The 22,917-nt window shown below is 43.4% G+C and overlaps 1 protein-coding gene across 3 annotated transcripts in view; it reads right to left on the minus strand.

Annotated features, from left to right (window-relative positions):
- Positions 1-22,917, minus strand: part of LOC137412887 (gamma-tubulin complex component 5) — a 71,626-nt gene that overhangs the window by 5,698 nt on the left and 43,011 nt on the right. For all 3 annotated transcript variants that reach the window (XR_010981568.2, XM_068098217.2, XM_068098216.2), the window contains 8 exons: positions 21,551-21,666; positions 17,350-17,708; positions 16,911-17,085; positions 10,731-10,907; positions 6,136-6,303; positions 5,838-5,922; positions 5,627-5,747; positions 2,655-2,773 (listed from right to left, as the gene is read on the minus strand). Coding sequence is in view for 2 of the 3 variants with exons in the window: in XM_068098217.2 (XP_067954318.2) it covers positions 2,655-2,773; positions 5,627-5,747; positions 5,838-5,922; positions 6,136-6,303; positions 10,731-10,907; positions 16,911-17,085; positions 17,350-17,708; positions 21,551-21,666 (1,320 nt within the window). In the remaining variant the exon portion in view is untranslated. The remainder of the gene's footprint in view (positions 1-2,654; positions 2,774-5,626; positions 5,748-5,837; positions 5,923-6,135; positions 6,304-10,730; positions 10,908-16,910; positions 17,086-17,349; positions 17,709-21,550; positions 21,667-22,917) is intronic.

Consider the following 22,917-nt stretch of genomic DNA (forward strand, 5'->3'; position numbering starts at 1 on the left):
AGCCACCAATATTAAACATGTGAAAAGGTACTTTAATTCAGCCACCATATCAAATATGTAAAAAGGTACTGGAATTCAGTCACCACATCAAACATGTGAAAAGGTACTGGAATTCAGACACCAACATCAAATATGTGAAAAGGTACTTGAATTCAGCCACCAATATCAAACATGTGAAAAGGTACTTGAATTCAGACACCATATCAAACATGTGAAAAGGTACTTGAATTCAGCCACCATATCAAACATGTGAAAAGGTACTTGAATTCAGCCAACAATATCAAACATGTGAAAAGGTACATTAATTCAGCCACCATAACAAACATGTGAAAAGGTACTTGAATTCAGCCACCATATCAAACATGTGAAAAGGTACTTGAATTCAGCCAACATATCAAACATGTGAAAAGGCACTTGAATTCAGACACCATATCAAACATGTGAAAAGGTACTTGAATTCAGCCACCATGTCAAACTTCTGAAAAGGTACTTGAATTCAGACACCAATATCAAACATGTGAAAAGATACTTGAATTCAGCCACCATATCAAATATGTAAAAAGGTACTTGAATTCAGTCACCATATCAAACATGTGAAAAGGTACTTGAATTCAGTCACCATATCAAACATGTGAAAAGGTACTTGAATTCAGTCACCATATCAAACATATGAAAAGGTACTTGAATTCAGTCACCATATCAAACATGTGAAAAGGTACTTGAATTCAGTCACCAATATCAAAACATGGAATTCTGGTTGTCCGATATCACGACCATTTCCAACCTACCAGCGAATGCATTGTTAACGTGGACGGTGTATTGAGACTGTCCCCAACGTGGACGGTGTATTGAGACTGTCCCCAACGTGGACGGTTGCATTGAGACTGTCCCCAACGTGGACGGTGTATTGAGACTGTCCCTAACGGACGGTGTATTGAGACTGTCCCCAGCGTGGACGGTGTATTGAGACTGTCCCCAACGTGGACGGTGTATTGAGACTGTCCCCAATGTGGATGGTGCATTGAGACTGTCCCCAACGTGGACGGTGTATTGAGACTGTCCCCAACGTGGACGGTGTATTGAGACTGTCCCCAACGTGGACGGTGTATTGAGACTGTCCCCAACGGACGGTGTATTGGGACTGTCCCCAACGTGGATGGTGTATTGAGACTGTCCCCAACGTGGATGGTGTATTGAGACTGTCCCCAACGGACGGTGTATTGGGACTGTCCCCAACGGACGGTGTATTGGGACTGTCCCCAACGTGGACGGTGTATTGAGACTGTCCCCAACGTGGACGGTGTATTGAGACTGTCCCCAACGTGGATGGTGTATTGAGACTGTCCCCAACGTGGACGGTGTATTGAGACAGTCCCTAACGGATGGTGTATTGGGACTGTCCCCAACGTGGACGGTGTATTGAGACTGTCCCCAACGTGGATGGTGTATTGAGACTGTCCCTAACGTGGACGGTGTATTGAGACTGTCCCCAACGGACGGTGTATTGGGACTGTCCCCAACGGACGGTGTATTGGGACTGTCCCCAACGGACGGTGTATTGGGACTGTCCCCAACGGACGGTGTATTGAGACTGTCCCCAACGTGGATGGTGTATTGAGACTGTCCCCAACGTGGACGGTGTATTGAGACAGTCCCTAACGGATGGTGTATTGGGACTGTCCTCAACGTGGACGGTGTATTGAGACTGTCCCCAACGTGGATGGTGTATTGAGACTGTCCCTAACGTGGACGGTGTATTGAGACTGTCCCCAACGTGGATGGTGTATTGAGACTGTCCCCAACGGACGGTGTATTGGGACTGTCCCCAACGGACGGTGTATTGGGACTGTCCCCAACGTGGATGGTGTATTGAGACTGTCCCCAACGTGGACGGTGTATTGAGACTGTCCCCAACGTGGATGGTGTATTGAGACTGTCCCCAACGTGGACGGTGTATTGAGACTGTCCCCAACGTGGATGGTGTATTGAGACTGTCCCCAACGTGGACGGTGTATTGAGACAGTCCCTAACGGATGGTGTATTGGGACTGTCCCCAACGTGGACGGTGTATTGAGACTGTCCCCAACGTGGATGGTGTATTGAGACTGTCCCCAACGTGGACGGTGTATTGAGACTGTCCCTAACGGACGGTGTATTGGGACTGTCCCCAACGTGGATGGTGTATTGAGACTGTCCCCAACGTGGACGGTGTATTGAGACTGTCCCTAACGGACGGTGTATTGGGACTGTCCCCAACGTGGATGGTGTATTGAGACTGTCCCCAACGTGGACAGTGTATTGAGACTGTCCCCAACGTGGACGGTGTATTGAGACTGTCCCCAACGGCCAACGTGGATGGTGTATTGAGACTGTCCCCAACGTGGATGGTGTATTGAGACTGTCCCCAACGTGGACGGTGTATTGAGACTGTCCCCAACGTGGACGGTGTATTGAGACTGTCCCCAACGTGGACGGTGTATTGAGACTGTCTTCAATGGTTCCTCTGTGAGCGACTACAGTTTGATGGACGGTTTCCTGGTGCCTCTTTTTGTGTATCGGTTGTAATAAGACATGTTGAATGGACTCGACTCATCACCTGAGCTCACTGGTCGGTCGGTGTTATCGCGGCCGTAGTGTCCGATTACCCACATTACCTTGGTGAGAAGGTGCTGATGGAGAGTACTGGTGAAGTGTAGTAACTGCATCCGCAGCAGGAACATTTGCCGCATGCAGGTTGCCCCCCCTTGGCCAGCTTGAGCCCTGCCTTGCATGTCTGTAATGGTCAAAACAGCAAAGAGATGACAAAACATAAAAGAAAGAGCAATCTGCAAACCCTGCCAGGACTTGTGTTTTGTGTTTTATGTGGTGTATTGTGTGTGATGTATTGTGTGTGATGTACTGTATTGTGTGTGGTGTTCTGTATTGTGTGTGATGTTCTGTATTGTGTGTGGTGTTTTGTGTGTAGTGTGTGGTGTGTTATATGTGGTGTATTGTGTGTAATGCAGAGCACTTTTGGCTCCATAGCACATTGCGGCACCATGGTTGACACACACTGGCCAGACAGATCGTGATCGGCCGTTCCGCATCCACTCTCAAGGGGAATTCTCACATAGCCCCGCCAATAAATGGTGTTTACGCCCACAAAATTAATGTCTAACCTGTCTATAAATTAAATACACTACCTCCTCAGCATCACGTGCAACAAACAACTTACTCTGATGGGTCCCTGTTACAGTGTTACATGGTAATCTAACCTCATCGAAACACAGACCATACTACACTTAGCAGTCTAGCTATGGACCCCTCCTTCCCCTGAACAAAGCCCCCTCCCTGGAACCTTAGGCATCTGCTAAAAAAAAAAAAAAATTCAATTTCCATCCCCACCATTCTAGTGTGTTCTTCAGGTGTTCCTAGGGCGGGTAGAGAAGATGGTGGTTATACCGCGGATACGACCATCAAACTCCAAAAAGCCTCGTAGACCAGAGCTGAGTGCTGGCCGAAACAAGTACAAAGAACATTATTTTATTTCTTTATCATTCCCTTGTCTGTATACGAGTCCGCATGGAGGGTCCCTCGATTAGGAATCTTGTTTTATTGTGCATTTCCCTGTTCCCTGCATTTATTTTTTATTAAATCCTTTATTTATTGAACATTCATTCCTTGTCCTGTCCCGTTTAATTGTTGGTGGATCAGAAAAAACCCCGTGCCGCGTCCGACCGTGCAGGTAAGAGCTGCTCTCCTCCCCCGCCCGTATTCACAATGCCATTGGATTGAACGCCTCGGAGTGTAAAGCTCGATCGGCTACCCGTTACCTTGGAGGATCTTAATCCCCAGGAACACGACAATACTTTACAGACGTACTCACATTCTAATTGTACATATTTTATGCAGGTACTGGTTAAAAAAAGATAACGTGTAATACTGGCTACCACCAGGTGGCGTTTGTGGCCTATTTTAGCACATTCTGTGTGGAGAAACAAAAACAGACCCCAATGCAACGTCCTCTACTCTGGTCGATGTCCCATTAATCCCTCCCCACTGCTCATTCCCTAACGCCCCAAACCAAACTCCCTCCCTTGAAGGTCACAGGGTTTCCTTCTCTCTTCTTTCTTTTCCTATTCGTTCATTGCTCGTTTATGTCCACCTGCAGCCCCGCAGTATGTTTGTTGCCCTCTTCTATGGCTATACTCACAGTACATCAAAAACCATGGTTATCGATGACTTTAAAAACATATACCGTTAATCTGCCCCCGTTAATCCATCCCAAATCCACCTTTTCCAAATTCCTTTTTCTTTCCTGAAAGTCCTTGTAGTGTCCATCTTGTTTATCCCGTGCACCTACGCCCCTCCCTTCGCCCCCCCCCCACCCCAGCCCTCTCTCTTCCACAGATCTCCCGATGTCCCTGCTCTCTAATGTTATTGTGCTTCTCTCTCTCCCCTTCTTGTCCCCCGCTCCTTTTATTATAAGTTCTACATGTTAGCTCTTACACGAGCCTCGACTTGGTATACCAAAAAAAAGGATTAAATGTAGCGCAATGTTCTTTTTGGTCTCACTATATAAAACTCTGTTAAACTTAAGGGAAATTTAAAACGTTATGAATAAAAAAAATAGAAACTGAAAAAAACTAGAACAGCACTTGGTAGAGCGCATACCTCTGCCAGGTGAACATTTTACGTTTTGTATCCCACTGATAGGTCAGATCTAGATCCAGACCACCAAAATCGAATCGCCTTGTTCTTGTCACCTCACCAACTCATCCACCAAGTCTTGTAAAACATCGTCCACAACGTTTTCAAATATCGTGCCATACAGTATATCGCTTTTGGTCTATCTCTCAATGGTGAAGAATCACTAAAAAATTTCTCGTATCCGGATCCGGATCTTCATCAAAATCGAATCAATTCTTCCTTGTCACACACCCGACCTGTCCACCAGGTTTAGCCAAAATCCATGCACAAGTTTTTTTAATATCCTGCTCACAGACAAACAGGTGAAAACTTAACTTCCGTCTACCTTCGGTGGCGACCACCTGTGTCATAGACACATGCTCATCATGAAACGCATGGCGGGCTCCACATAAACCAAGAGATAATGCATCCAAGGTGAAACCTCTGGTCCTTCATGGTGCTTCTTTCATGAAGTAAAACTAGAACTGCACTCAGTGGAGAGCATACCTCCACCTGGTTGGCCGTATCACTTAATGGTGAAGAATCACTTTAAAAATTCTACTGGCCGGATCCGGATCGTCATCAAAATCAAATCTCTTTGTCCTTGTCACACACCCAACCGGCGCACCAAGTTTCGTCCAAATCCTTCCGCAACTTTTTGAGATATCCCGCTATGTATAGTTTTGGCCCGGTCTCACAATGGTGAAGAATCACTTTTTAAAATTCTAGTAGCCGGATCCGAATCTGGATCTTCACCAAAATCGAATCATTTTGTCCTTGTCAGATTCGCTACATCTTTGCCAAATTTCGTCCGAATCTGTCCACAACTTTTTTGAGATATTTTGTTCACAAACAAACAAACAAACAGACAGACAGGGATGAAAACATAACCTCCATCCACCTTTGGTGGTGAAGGTAATAATCAGGTGTCAAGGCGTTACAGAAACCTGTTGTGTACCTCGAAAGCACAGCTGCTGAAGGCAGCACGCCGCCGCCGCCGCCTGAAGCAGCAGCTGGAACGTGCGGGTGTAGGCCTCCTGTTCACCTGCACCCAGTACGATGTCCACCGGCCAGGGGGCCTGCGGGAGATACACGCGAGGCACGGGGTAAACTGAAGCGACTCGGGTCCGGGTCAGGTGGCCTAGCCTGTCGGATAACCTGGCACGCACCTGGTAACGGAGGGTGAGTCCTTGCAGTCGGTGAATCGGTCGTACTTTCTTGAAGCGACTTTGCTTTTCCAACTTCACGACGAGTCTACCATGGACAAACCAATCATCTCATCATGCTCCATCTTTCACCTCATCGTCATGCGCACATTCATGTAGTGTACGTGGTTAACGTGTAACGGTTCATGTGACCTCTCTCTCTCAGTCATGTATCAGAATGCAGGTGATGCAGGCTTTCAGGTTCAACATGATGAGGTAAAGGGATGGCCTAAATACAGAAAAAGGTGCCAAATGGCCTTACCTGGCAGCCAGCATGGGGTCTCCGTCACCCACCGCGCTCCTCAGGAGTTGAGAGAGGGGGGCCGGATGCTCCCGAGTGCGGACCCCGAGCAAGGCCGAGCAGAAAGGCTGCAACGCTGGAGTTGTGAGCAGCAGGCATCCGCGCATCGCCCGCACGTGTTGTAGCAAGCTGCAAGGCCATGGGCATCAGTGAAGCAGACGTCTGAATACATGGTGAATGGTCATGTGATTACATGTGCGAGCGTGTATCAATCTGGAGAATGGACCACAACTTGGACAACAAAGTTACCCGAAAGCACATTAACTTTACCTTCAGTCATGCATAGTGGTAGTGCCTTACGTGGACACCGCATGGACAAAACGATCATGTTAGATATGACTTTATTAGTGTCGCCCTGAAGGGGTGTAGAAAGGGTGATATAACTAGGCCCCGGAGTGGTGTACATAGGGTGATATAACTAGGCCCCGGAGTGGTGTACATAGGGTGATATAACTAGGCCCCGGAGTGGTGTACATCGGGTGATATAACTAGGCCCCAAAGTGCTGTACATAGGGTGATATAACTAGGCCCCAAAGTGCTGTACATAGGGTGATATAACTAGGCCCCGGAGTGGTGTACATAGGGTGATATAACTAGGCCCCGGAGTGGTGTACATAGGGTGATATAACTAGGCCCCGGAGTGGTGTACATCGGGTGATATAACTAGGCCCCAAAGTGCTGTACAAAGGGTGATATAACTAGGCCCCAAAGTGCTGTACATAGGGTGATATAACTAGGCCCCAAAGTGCTGTACATAGGGTGATATAACTAGGCCCCGGAGTGGTGTACATCGGGTGATATAACTAGGCCCCAAAGTGCTGTACATAGGGTGATATAACTAGGCCCCGGAGTGGTGTACATAGGGTGATATAACTAGGCCCCGGAGTGGTGTACATAGGGTGATATAACTAGGCCCCAAAGTGCTGTACATAGGGTGATATAATTAGGCCCCGGAGTGGTGTACATAGGGTGATATAACTAGGCCCCAAAGTGCTGTACATAGGGTGATATAACTAGGCCCCGGAGTGGTGTACATCGGGTGATATAACTAGGACCCAAAGTGGTGTACATAAGGTGATATAACTAGGCCCCAAAGTGCTGTACATAGGGTGATATAACTAGGCCCCGGAGTGGTGTACATAGGGTGATATAACTAGGCCCCGGAGTGGTGTACATAAGGTGATATAACTAGGCCCCAAAGTGCTGTACCTAGGGTGATATAACTAGGCCCCAAAGTGCTGTACATAGGGTGATATAACTAGGCCCCGGAGTGGTGTACATCGGGTGATATAACTAGGCCCCGGAGTGGTGTACATAGGGTGATATAACTAGGCCCCGGAGTGGTGTACATAGGGTGATATAACTAGGCCCCGGAGTGGTGTACATCGGGTGATATAACTAGGCCCCGGAGTGGTGTACATCGGGTGATATAACTAGGCCCCGGAGTGGTGTACATAGGGTGATATAACTAGGCCCCGGAGTGGTGTACATAGGGTGATATAACTAGGCCCCGGAGTGGTGTACATAGGGTGATATAACTAGGCCCCAAAGTGCTGTACCTAGGGTGATATAACTAGGCCCCGGAGTGGTGTACATAGGGTGATATAACTAGGCCCCGGAGTGGTCTACATAGGGTGATATAACTAGGCCCCGGAGTGGTGTACATAGGGTGATATAACTAGGCCCTGGAGTGGTGTACCTAGGGTGATATAACTAGGCCCCAAAGTGGTGTACATAGGGTGATATAACTAGGCCCCGCAGTGGTGTACATAGGGTGATATAACTAGGCCCCGCAGTGGTGTACATAGGGTGATATAACTAGGCCCTGGAGTGGTGTACATAGGGTGATATAACTAGGCCCCGGAGTGGTGTACATAGGGTGATATAACTAGGCCCCGCAGTGGTGTACATAGGGTGACATAACTAGGCCCCGGAGTGGTGTACATAGGGTGACATAACTAGGCCCCGCAGTGGTGTACATAGGGTGATATAACTAGGCCCCAAAGTGGTGTACATAGGGTGACATAACTAGGCCCCGCAGTGGTGTACATAGGGTGATATAACTAGGCCCCGCAGTGGTGTACATAGGGTGATATAACTAGGCCCCGCAGTGGTGTACATAGGGTGACATAACTAGGCCCCGGAGTGGTGTACATAGGGTGATATAACTAGGCCCCGGAGTGGTGTACACAGGGTGATATAACTAGGCCCCGGAGTGGTGTACATCGGGTGATATAACTAGGCCCCGGAGTGGTGTACATCGGGTGATATAACTAGGCCCCGGAGTGGTGTACATAGGGTGATATAACTAGGCCCCGGAGTGGTGTACATAGGGTGATATAACTAGGCCCTGGAGTGGTGTACATAGGGTGACATAACTAGGCCCCGGAGTGGTGTACATCGGGTGATATAACTAGGCCCCGGAGTGGTGTATATAGGGTGATATAACTAGGCCCCGGAGTGGTGTACATAGGATGATATAACTAGGCCCCGGAGTGGTGTACATCGGGTGATATAACTAGGCCCCGGAGTGGTGTACATAGGGTGATATAACTAGGCCCCGGAGTGGTGTACATAGGGTGATATAACTCGGCCCTGGAGTGGTGTACATCGGGTGATATAACTAGGCCCCAAAGTGGTGTATACTACCTACCCTACCACCGTTTAGAGGCCATTTTTCCCCGCAAAGCGGGGGTTGGCCTTTTCGGGGACCGTGGTAGTTGTTGTTTTTTGGTCCCCTTTTTGAAGCAATGTTTTACGGCCGGATGCCCTTCCTTCCTTCCGGAGTGGTGTATATAGGGTGATATAACTAGGCCCCGGAGTGGTGTACATCGGGTGATATAACTAGGCCCCGGAGTGGTGTACATAGGGTGATATAACTAGGCCCCGGAGTGGTGTATATAGGGTGATATAACTAGGCCCCAAAGTGGTGGACATAGTGTGATATAACGAGGCCCCGGAGTGGTGTACATAGGGTGATATAACTAGGCCCTGGAGTGGTGTACATAGGGTGATATAACTTGGCCCTGGAGTGGTGTACATAGGGTGATATAACTAGGCCCTGGAGTGGTGTACATAGGGTGATATAACTAGGCCCTGGAGTGTGCATCGGGTGATATAACTAGGCCCTGGTGTGGTGTACATAGGGTGATATAACTTGGCCCTGGAGTGGTGTGCATCGGGTGATATAACTAGGCCCCGGTGTGGTGTACATAGGGTGATATAACTAGGCCCTGGAGTGGTGTACATAGGGTGATATAACTAGGCCCCAGAGTGGTGTACATAGGGTGATATAACTAGGCCCCGGAGTGGTGTATATAGGGTGATATAACTAGGCCCCAGAGTGGTGTACATAGGGTGATATAACTAGGTCCTGGAGTGGTGTACATAGGGTGATATAACTAGGCCCCGGAGTGGTGTACATAGGGTGATATAACTAGGCCCCGGAGTGGTGTACATAGGGTGATATAACTAGGCCCTGGAGTGGTGTACATAGGGTGATATAACTAGGCCCTGGAGTGGTGTACATAGGGTGATATAACTAGGCCCCGGAGTGGTGTACATAGGGTGATATAACTAGGCCCTGGATTGGTGTACATAGGGTGATATAACTAGGCCCCGGAGTGGTGTACATAGGGTTATATAACTAGGCCCTGGATTGGTGTACATCAACTCCGCATGGTGTATATAGGGTGATAACGATGACATTATCGGTGGAGTGGTATTCAAGCCATAATTGGTCGAATAGAAATCCTTATCCAAAAATTTGAAACGTCATGTATCTGAACTATGAACCGATGTGAGTGAATAATTGAATTTATGACGTCATCATTGGTCACGTGGTCTGGCAGCCATATTGGGTTGAATGAAGACCTTAAAAACATTATTCGCTGAAATTGTTGAATAGGTTGAAGTGAAACTTTACAAATATGATTGAAGCCCATGGGGAATAAAGTTTGATGACGATGATGTTATTGGTGCCGTTGTGTGGCAGCCATGTTGGATTGAAGCAAAAAAACCTTGAACAACCTTGTTCTCTGAAACCGCTGAACCCAGGGATGCAAAACTTAAAATCACTCTGTGTCCGATCAAAGTTGTATCATAAGTGGGGCGGCTGGGCCCCGGCAAAACTGCTCGCAGTTATAAAGCGTGCTTCCTGTTCATCCTTATTTACTTCCGGAGCCACACTGGACCTGCATGGTTCCATCTTCTTCTAAGGTCCCACCTTTGCTGGTGTTTTGTCTGTCATTTTCATTATTTTATATCAATCTTCATTGACGCAATTTAACCTCAACGTGATGAAAATTGGTCGTCAAATATCAGAGTAATCAATCAATTAATCAATAAAACGATAGATAATGGCAATGTATGTGACATAATAGAGTGCATGGATGATATGGGCAATAATATCAGCGTGTTCAGTTATTGATGGTATTTTTGTTCAGAATGTGCGCACGAGGCGAGACGATGCGTTCTACGAATGCTACTCATTCATGTAAGTAATTTAAATAGATAACATGCACCTGAGCCACACACCTGTAAGGAAACACACTGACCTGTGCTCAGTTTTGAGGGTGTGCAGAAGCCGTTGGCAGCAGCTGTGATATAGATTTTGGATATGAGGGTACAACGAGTTTTGAAGAAGGGTTGTGATTGGCTGGCAGGCAGGAAGTGATTCAGGAAATGGGATTTCAGTTTTCACTGGGTCAAAAGTCAATTTCTCAGAAAACATCCTTGGGGAGAAGATGACATGAACACAAGAATATACTTGAACATAACTCGGTAGAGGGCATACCTCCGTCAGGCTGAACAGCTTACGTTCTGTATCCCACTGAGAGGCCTGATCTGGATCCGACTTGAACCCAAATTTAATGAGCTTCTTATTGTCACCTACCCAACTCATTCCCCAAATTTCGTCCGAATCTATCCACAACTTTTTGAGATATCATGCTATAAGGTTTATCGTTTTTGGCCCTATCTCTCAATGGTGAGAAGAATGACTTTAAAAAATCTCCGATCCGGATCTTCACCAACATTGAATAAACTCTTCCTTGTCCCACATCCGACCTGCCCACCAGGTTTCATCCGAATCCATCCACAACTTTTTGAGATATCGTGCTGGAAATCAGTTTTGGCACTAACTCTCAATGGTGAAGAATCTTATGAGGTTATTGATATAACTATCACCATAGTACATCGTGTTATAATGAATTATTGATATAACTATCACCGTAGTACATCGTGGTGTAATGAGTTATTGATATAACTATCACCATAGTACATCGTGGTGTAATGAATTATTGATATAACTATCACCATAGTACATCGTGGTGTAATGAATTATTGATATAACTATCACCATAGTACATCGTGGTGTAATGAATTATTGATATAACTATCACCATAGTACATCGTGGTGTAATGAATTATTGATATAACTATCACCATAGTACATCGTGGTGTAATGAATTATTGATATAACTATCACCGGAGTACATCGTGGTGTAATGAGTTATTGATATAACTATCACCGTAGTACCAGCGGTGTAATGAATTATTGATATAACTATCACCATAGTACATCGTGGTGTAATGAATTATTGATATAACTATCACCGTAGTACCAGCGGTGTAATGAATTATTGATATAACTATCACCATAGTACATCGTGGTGTAATGAGTTATTGATATAACTATCACCGTAGTACCAGCGGTGTAATGAATTATTGATATAACTATCACCATAGTACATCGTGGTGTAATGAGTTATTGATATAACTATCACCATAGTACATAGTGGTGTAATGAATTATTGATATAACTATCACCGTAGTACCAGCGGTGTAATGAATTATTGATATAACTATCACCGTAGTACCAGCGGTGTAATGAGTTATTGATATAACTATCACCATAGTACATCGTGGTGTAATGAATTATTGATATAACTATCACCATAGTACATCGTGGTGTAATGAGTTATTGATATAACTATCACCATAGTACATCGTGGTGTAATGAGTTATTGATATAACTATCACCGTAGTACCAGCGGTGTAATGAATTATTGATATAACTATCACCGTAGTACCAGCGGTGTAATGAATTATTGATATAACTATCACCATAGTACATCGTGGTGTAATGAATTATTGATATAACTATCACCATAGTACATCGTGGTGTAATGAGTTATTGATATAACTATCACCATAGTACATCGTGGTGTAATGAGTTATTGATATAACTATCACCGTAGTACCAGCGGTGTAATGAATTATTGATATAACTATCACCATAGTACATCGTGGTGTAATGAGTTATTGATATAACTATCACCATAGTACATAGTGGTGTAATGAATTATTGATATAACTATCACCGTAGTACCAGCGGTGTAATGAATTATTGATATAACTATCACCATAGTACATCGTGGTGTAATGAGTTATTGATATAACTATCACCATAGTACATAGTGGTGTAATGAATTATTGATATAACTATCACCGTAGTACCAGCGGTGTAATGAATTATTGATATAACTATCACCATAGTACATCGTGGTGTAATGAGTTATTGATATAACTATCACCGTAGTACCAGCGGTGTAATGAGTTATTGATATAACTATCACCATAGTACATCGTGGTGTAATGAATTATTGATATAACTATCACCGTAGTACATCGTGGTGTAATGAATTATTGATATAACTATCACCATAGTACATCGTGGTGTAATGAGTTATTGAAATAACTATCACCGTAGTACCAGCGGTGTAATGAATTATTGATATAACTATCACCATAGTACATCGTGGTGTAATGAGTTATTGATATAACTATCACCGTAGTACATCGTGGTGTAATGAATTATTGATATAACTATCACCATAGTACATAGTGGTGTAATGAATTATTGATATAACTATCACCGTAGTACCAGCGGTGTAATGAATTATTGATATAACTATCACCATAGTACATCGTGGTGTAATGAGTTATTGATATAACTATCACCGTAGTACCAGCGGTGTAATGAGTTATTGATATAACTATCACCATAGTACATCGTGGTGTAATGAATTATTGATATAACTATCACCGTAGTACATCGTGGTGTAATGGGTTATTGATATAACTATCACCGTAGTACCAGCGGTGTAATGAATTATTGATATAACTATCACCATAGTACATCGTGGTGTAATGAGTTATTGATATAACTATTACCGTAGGACCAGCGGTGTAATGAGTTATTGATATAACTATCACCATAGTACATCGTGGTGTAATGAATTATTGATATAACTATCACCGTAGTACCAGCGGTGTAATGAGTTATTGATATAACTATCACCATAGTACATCGTGGTGTAATGAATTATTGATATAACTATCACCGTAGTACATCGTGGTGTAATGAGTTATTGATATAACTATCACCATAGTACATCGTGGTGTAATGAGTTATTGATATAACTATCACCATAGTACATCGTGGTGTAATGAATTATTGATATAACTATCACCATAGTACATCGTGGTGTAATGAATTATTGATATAACTATCACCATAGTACATCGTGGTGTAATGAGTTATTGATATAACTATCACCATAGTACATCGTGGTGTAATGAGTTATTGATATAATTATCACCATAGTACATCGTGGTGTAATGAGTTATTGATATAACTATCACCATAGTACATCGTGGTGTAATGAATTATTGATATAACTATCACCATAGTACATCGTGGTGTAATGAGTTATTGATATAACTATCACCATAGTACATCGTGGTGTAATGAGTTATTGATATAACTATCACCATAGTACATCGTGGTGTAATGAGTTATTGATATAACTATCACCGTAGTACATCGTGGTGTAATGAATTATTGATATAACTATCACCGTAGTACATCGTGGTGTAATGAATTATTGATATAACTATCACCGTAGTACATCGTGGTGTAATGAATTATTGATATAACTATCACCGTAGTACATCGTGGTGTAATGAGTTATTGATATAACTATCACCATAGTACATCGTGGTGTAATGAGTTATTGATATAACTATCACCAAAGTACATCGTGGTGTAATGAATTATTGATATAACTATCACCGTAGTACCAGCGGTGTAATGAATTATTGATATAACTATCACCATAGTACATCGTGGTGTAATGAGTTATTGATATAACTATCACCATAGTACATCGTGGTGTAATGAATTATTGATATAACTATCACCGTAGTACCAGCGGTGTAATGAATTATTGATATAACTATCACCATAGTACATCGTGGTGTAATGAGTTATTGATATAACTATTACCGTAGGACCAGCGGTGTAATGAGTTATTGATATAACTATCACCATAGTACATCGTGGTGTAATGAATTATTGATATAACTATCACCGTAGTACCAGCGGTGTAATGAGTTATTGATATAACTATCACCATAGTACATCGTGGTGTAATGAATTATTGATATAACTATCACCGTAGTACATCGTAGTGTAATGAGTTATTGATATAACTATCACCATAGTACATCGTGGTGTAATGAATTATTGATATAACTATCACCATAGTACATCGTGGTGTAATGAGTTATTGATATAATTATCACCATAGTACCAGCGGTGTAATGAGTTATTGATATAACTATCACCATAGTACATACTGGTGTAATGAGTTATTGATATAACTATCACCATAGTACCAGCGGTGTAATGAGTTATTGATATAACTATCACCATAGTACCAGCGGTGTAATGAGTTATTGATATAACTATCACCATAGTATATAATGGTGTAATGAGTTATTGATATAACTATCACCATAGTATATAATGGTGTAATGAGTTATTGATATAACTATCACCATAGTCCATCGTGGTGTAATGAGTTATTGATATAACTATCACCATAGTATATAATGGTGTAATGAGTTATTGATATAACTATCACCATAGTATATAATGGTGTAATGAGTTATTGATATAACTATCACCATAGTACATCGTGGTGTAATGAGTTATTGATATAACTATCACCATAGTACCAGTGGTGTAATGAGTTATTGATATAACTATCACCATCGTATATAATGGTGTAATGAGTTATTGATATAACGATCACCATAGTACATCGTGGTGTAATGAGTTATTGATATAACTATCACCATATTATATAATGGTGTAATGAGTTATTGATATAACTATCACCATAGTACATCGTGGTGGAATGAGTTATTGATATAACTATCACCATCGTACATCGCGGTGTAATGAGTTATTGATATAACTCTCACCATAGTATATTATGGTGTAATGAGTTATTGATATAACTATCACCATAGTACCAGTGGTGTAATGAGTTATTGATATAACTATCACCATAGTACATAGTGGTGTAATGAGTTATTGATATAACTATCACCATAGTACCAGCGGTGTAATGAGTTATTGATATAACTATCACCATAGTATATAATGGTGTAATGAGTTATTGATATAACTATCACCATAGTACATCGCGGTGTAATGAGTTATTGATATAACTCTCACCATAGTATATGATGGTGTAATGAGTTATTGATATAACTATCATCATAGTACATAGTGGTGTAATGAGTTATTGATATAACTATCACCATAGTACATCGTGGTGTAATGAGTTATTGATATAACTAACACCATAGTACATCGTGGTGTAATGAGTTATTGATATAACTATCACCATAGTATATAATGGTGTAATTAGTTATTGATATTACAATCACCATAGTATATAATGGTGTAATGAGTTATTGATATAACTATCACCATAGTACATAGTGGTGTAATGAGTTATTGATATAACTATCACCATAGTACATAGTGGTGTAATGAGTTATTGATATAACTATCACCATAGTACATAGTGGTGTAATGAGTTATTGATATAACTATCACCATAGTACATCGTGGTGTAATGAGTTATTGATATAACTATCACCATAGTACATCGTGGTGTAATGAGTTATTGATATAACTATCACCATAGTATATAATGGTGTAATTAGTTATTGATATTACAATCACCATAGTATATAATGGTGTAATGAGTTATTGATATAACTATCACCATAGTATATAATGGTGTAATGAGTTATTGATATAACTATCACCATAGTACATCGTGGTGTAATGAGTTATTGATATAACTATCACCATAGTATATAATGGTGTAATTAGTTATTGATATTACAATCACCATAGTATATAATGGTGTAATGAGTTATTGATATAACTATCACCATAGTATATAATGGTGTAATTAGTTATTGATATTACAATCACCATAGTATATAATGGTGTAATGAGTTATTGATATAACTATCACCATAGTACATAGTGGTGTAATGAGTTATTGATATAACTATCACCATAGTACATCGTGGTGTAATGAGTTATTGATATAACTATCACCATAGTATATAATGGTGTAATTAGTTATTGATATTACAATCACCATAGTATATAATGGTGTAATGAGTTATTGATATAACTATCACCATAGTATATAATGGTGTAATGAGTTATTGATATAACTATCACCATAGTATATAATGGTGTAATGAGTTATTGATATAACTATCACCATAGTACCAGCGGTGTAATGAGTTATTGATATAACTATCACCATAGTACATGACGATGGGTTGCTCATCACCGAGTGAAGCTGTGAGCGAGTAACGGATCAGCCTGGGATCCAGTGGGGAAGTCAGGAGCATTCCCTCGGGAATGGTCGCTGGTTTCTGATGGTGCCGTCTTTACGACTCCCACCGGTCCGAGTCTGGTAAGAAGCGATTCGAGAAAATACGAGTTCAACGTTCGCGTGGGACGATCTGGAGTACACAGACATGGGAAGTACTGAAGGGTGTCTCACGTTACGAGGGACAGAAAAGAAAGGGGTTTGAACTTGACGTTTCCAAGAGCATTCCGGATATCCAGCTTAACATTTCCCGGGTGATAAGGATGCTTAGCGATGTGAATTTGCTCAAGTCTATAAAACAAAGTAAGAAAAACATTTTCCTTTCAAAATAGTGACCGACTGTGATGGAATAAAAACAAAGGTGTTTCAAACATTCCCACAAAATTCCCAAACTTACTTGGTTCTCTTGACAAATCCTTCGGTTGCAGGTAATGCAACAACTCGGCAGATTTCCCAGTCAGAATCACCTGCCTCAAAACAGGACGCAGAAATCCCGTCACCGTCTCCTCGTCATCCTCGATCTCATCGACATCTTCTTCCTCATCATCCTCGTCTCCGCAACATTCCGCATTCGCAATGATCCGCATCCCAGAGCGAGAATCCCAGGTCCGGCCCCGCGCGGGCTCCCTCCCGGTGACCGGCCTGGTTTCTGGAGCAGACCTCGTACGTCGGCCGCCATCGCCGCTCCGTGCGACGCAGAACAAGGTGTACGTGGAAAACCAGAACGCGCTCGCACGGCTACCCTCACCTTCATTCCTGTGTAATAGAGTGGAAGCAAAATGAAGGAACGGTACATCAGAAATCATCATATCATATTCCATGTTTTTTTGTTTTTTTTGTATACAGGATCGAGGCTCGTGAAAGAGCTAACATTGATCACACAGAAAGACAAACCGACACATAAAACATATAACATGGGGAGCGGTAGACAAGATGGGGAGACAGGGGGAAGGACACAAACACAACATTTGAGAGCAGGGACCGAGAGACATGGAGACATCGAGAGATCTGAGAGAGCGCGAGGGCTTTGGGGTGGGTGGGCATGGGAAGGGGGGGGGGGGTGGGAGAGGTATAAAACATATGGACACGGCCAGGACTTCCAGGAAAGAAGTTGGAATTTCAAACAAGGTGGATCTGGGGTGAATTCACGGGGGACGGGGTAGAAAAGATCAACGTTTTGGATGGGGGAAGATAAGAGATGGTGGTGAACAGCTGTTTTAAAGACCTGGAGGGAGGAGTGTGATTGAAGTGAGTGTGGGAGTTTGTTCCAGAGGCGGGAGAAAAGAGGAATGAAAGAGCGAAGGTGAGCAGAGAGCCGAGATTTCGGCAGTTTAACCTTTCGGCAGTTTAACCATCACACTCTTACTATGTCTCTCCGAAAAGATCGACTGGACAACCCTCCCATCTACTTTCTCAACAATCCTCTCCAAGAAGTTCTGTCGCTCAAGCTTTTGGGTCTCACAATCTGCCATGATCTTTCTGGGGAAAACCACATTTCCAAGCTGGCCTCCAAAGCCAGTCGCCGACTGGGCATCCTCCGTCGTGCGAAGTCCTTCCTAGGCACACCTGAGCTCCTCACCACATACAAGGCTTTCATCCGCAGCTCAATGGAATACTGTTCCCCCCTCTGGGCTGGTGCTCCTGCCTCACACCTAGCTCGGCTTCACGCTGTTGAAACCAAAGCTTTCAGAATTATTGGAATCTCCCGCGATGAAGCTATCTCTGAGGGCCTTTCACTCACTCACCGCAGGCAGGTAGGTGGTCTTTCTGTCTTCTACCGACTCCTCTCCGGCCTTGCACCCCCAGCTCTCTCTGTGCTCTGTCCCCCAAATATTCCTACAGGTCGCACAAGATCTGCCAGCAACCCTCTGATGGTTAAACTGCCGAAATCTCGGCTCTCTGCTCACCTTCACTCTTTCATTCCTCTTTTCTCCCGCCTCTGGAACAAACTCCCCCACTCCCTTCAATCCCACTCCTCCCTCCGGGTCTTTAAAACAGCTGTTCACCACCATCTCTTATCTTCCCCCATCCAAAACCTTGATCTTTTCTACCCCCGCTAATTCACCCCAGATCCACCTTGTTTGAAATTCCAACTTCTTTCCTGGAAGTCCTGGCCGTGTCCATATGTTTTATACCTCTCCCACCCCCCCCCCTTCCCATGCCCCCCGCCCCCCCAAAGCCCTCGCCCTCTCTCAGATCTCTCGATGTCTCCATGTCTCTCGGTCCCTGCTCTCAAATGTTGTGTTTGTGTCCTTCCCCCTCTCTCCCCATCTTGTCTACCGCTCCTGATGTTATATGTTTTTGTGTCGGTTTGTCTTTCTGTGTGATTAATGTTCGCTCTTTCACGAGCCTCGATGTAGTATACAAAAAAAAAAGAAAAAAATAAATCTTGTGCGACCGGTAGGAATATTTGGGGGACAGAGCACAGAGAGAGCTGGGGGAGCAAGGCCGGAGAGGAGTCGGTAGAAGACAGAAAGACCACCTACCGGCCTGCGGTGAATGAGTGAAAGGCCCTCAGAGGTAGCTTCATCGCGGGAGATTCCAATGATTCTGAAAGCTTTGGATTCAACAGCGTGAAGCCGAGCTAGGTGTGAGGCAGGAGCACCAGCCCATAGGGGAGAACAGTATTCCATTGAGCTGCGGATGAAAGCCTTGTATGTGGTGAGGAGCTCAGGTGTGCCTAGGAAGGACTTCGCACGACGGAGGATGCCCAGTCGGCGACTGGCTTTGGAGGCCAGCTTGGAAATGTGGTTTTCCCAAGAAAGATCATGGCAGATAGTGAGACCCAAAAGCTTGAGCGACAGAACTTCTTGGAGAGGATTGTTGAGAAAGTAGATGGGAGGGTTGTCCAGTCGATCTTTTCGGAGAGACATAGTAAGAGTGTGAGATTTGTCAGGATTGAAAGACATGTTCCACTTGTTTGACCAGTCTGTGATTTTGTCCAGGTCTTCAGAGAGTGAGGAGGCTGCAGACTGCCGATCTGAGGGAAGAGGGATGGAGCGGCAGAGAGTGGAGTCATCAGCAAAGAGATAGAGAGGATTTTCCAGAGAGTCGGAGAGATCATTGATAAAGACCAGAAAAAGCACAGGGCCCAGCACACTGCCTTGGGGAACTCCAGCCTGAACAGGGAGGGGAGATGAGAGAAATCCATTCAGGGCCACACATTGACTACGACCAGAGAGGAAGTCCGCAAGCCATGCATGGAGATTTCCATGGATACCATAGTAGGAGAGTTTGGTGAGCAGAGCTGGGTGCCAGACCGTATCGAAGGCACGTGATATGTCAAGGGAGACAGCTCTGATTTCCTGTTTGGCATTGAGGACCTCCATCCATTGTTGAGACAGCAGAAGCAGCATGTCCAGAGTAGAGTGACCTGGTCTGAAACCAAATTGATGATCAGAGATCAAGCCATTGGAGAAGAGGAAAGATTTCATATCCGAAGCAATGATGGATTCCATGACTTTGCTGATAATTGGGAGCAGGCTGATTGGTCTGTAGTTGCAAGGATCTGTTTTTGCACCTTTTTTGTGTAAAGCAGTAATGTTTGCTGATTTCCAGGATGCTGGCAGATGACCTTGAGCAAAAGATAGGGTGAAAAGAACAGAGAGAGGGTGAGATAGAGCGGCAGAGCAGGATTTTAGGACCCGTGGGCTGATGCCGTCTGGTCCAGTTGCAGAATCAGAGTCGAGGTTTGACAAAAACTCCTCCACCTTGTCAGGAGAGAAGGACACACAGTCCAGGAGCAGTTGGGTTCGACTGGGAAAGGTGGGAACAGTGAGAGATGGGTTTGGGACTAAGGATTTTGAGGCAAACACAGAGTTGAGGCATTCGGCTTTGTTACGTGCGATGTCAACTGTGTGGCCATTTGAGGTAAGGGAGGGGATGGAGGGGGGACAAACACCAGAAACGGATTTGACCAGACGCCACCAGGATTTGGAGGAAGGAGACAGGTTTGAGAGTTCATTCTTGAGTGAGGAGAGATAGTGCTTCCTGGCACTCCTGAGGGTAGACACACACCTGTTCCGAGCTTGGTGGAAGGAACTGAGATTGCCTTCAGTTGGATTAGCCTTCCAAGAGGCAAAGGCAAGTTGTTTCAGGGCAACTGCCTTTTTTTTGTATACAAGATCGAGGCTCGTGAAAGAGCTAACATTGATCACAAAAAGACAAACTGACACATAAAACATATGATAAAGGGAGCGGGAGAACAAGATGGAGAGCAGGGACATCGGGAGATCTGTGGGAGGGAGGGGGCTTGGGGGGAGGAGGAGGGGTGGGAGAGGTAAAAAAAAAAAAAACACATGGACACTGCTAGGACTTCCAGGAAAGAAGTCGGTATTTCAAAAAAGTGGATCTGGGGTGAATTGACGGGGGTAGAAAATGTTGAAGTGAAGGGACAGCGAAGTGAAAACAGAGACGGTGCACAAAACTGAATGGACAAGTAGAAAACTATCGTGAAATTCTGTCTTTATTTCAAACTAGCCTCACCATGCGCTTGGTATGGACAACATGAAGTCTGCATTTAAAACAAAAGACGAGGTGAAAGGAGTAGACGACAGATGAACAGAATAAAGATGTGAGGTGCAGCGTGGTGCGCTGACCTCTGCAGCAAGAACTCTTTGGTGGGGTCGTGCAGCTGCCCGTCAATGAGCCAACCACCAATAATGTCCAAATACGGTGCGAGTGTCTGCACCCAAAGCCAAAGGAGCAGCTTCGCCTAAGGACAAAGGTGGGGAATGCAGCGATCCAACATCAGGTGTCTAACCGACCAGAATACACCTGGAGAAATCATCAGATTCGTCCATGGCTATTTCTCCTTTGAAACTTCACGTCCTTCAATCATACCGCCAAAATGTGGCAAAATGTGACACAATGTGGCAAAATGTGATAAAATGTGACACAATGTGGCAAAATGTGACAAAATGTGACACAATGTGGCAAAATGTGACAAAATGTGACACAATGTGGCAAAATGTGACAAAATGTGACAAAATGTGACAAAATGTGGCAAAACGTGACAAAATGTGACAAAATGTGGCAAAACGTGACAAAATGTGGCAAAACGTGACAAAATGTGACAAAATGTGAAAAATGTGACAAAACATGGCAAAATGTGACAAAATGTGACAAAATATGGCAAAATGTGACAAAATGTGGCAAAATGTGACAAAATGTGACAAAATGTGACAAAATGTGGCAAAACGTGACAAAATGTGACAAAATGTGGCAAAACGTGACAAAATGTGGCAAAACGTGACAAAATGTGACAAAATGTGAAAAATGTGACAAAACATGGCAAAATGTGACAAAATGTGACAAAATATGGCAAAATGTGACAAAATGTAACAAAATGTGGCAAAATGTAACAAAATGTGACAAAATGTAACAAAATGTGGCAAAATGTAATAAAATGTGACACAATGTGGCAAAATGTGACACAATGTGGCAAAATGTGACACAATGTGGAAAAATGTGACAAAATGTGACAAAATGTGACAAAATGTGGCAAAACGTGACACAATGTGGCAAAATGTGACAAAATGTGACACAATGTGGCAAAATGTGACAAAATGTGACAAAATGTGACAAAATGTGGCAAAACGTGACAAAATGTGACAAAATGTGGCAAAACGTGACAAAATGTGGCAAAACGTGACAAAATGTGACAAAATGTGAAAAATGTGACAAAACATGGCAAAATGTGACAAAATGTGACAAAATATGGCAAAATGTGACAAAATGTGGCAAAATGTAACAAAATGTGGCAAAATGTAACAAAATGTGACAAAATGTAACAAAATGTGGCAAAATGTAATAAAATGTGACACAATGTGGCAAAATGTGACACAATGTGGCAAAATGTGACACAATGTGGAAAAATGTGACACAATGTGGCAAAATGTGACACAATGTGGAAAAATGTGACAAAATGTGGCAAAACGTGACAAAATGTGGCAAAACGTGACAA

This window comes from Myxine glutinosa, chromosome 2 (genome assembly GCF_964187855.1).
Source record: "Myxine glutinosa chromosome 2, kmMyxGlut1.1, whole genome shotgun sequence".
Taxonomy (NCBI): domain Eukaryota; kingdom Metazoa; phylum Chordata; class Myxini; order Myxiniformes; family Myxinidae; genus Myxine; species Myxine glutinosa.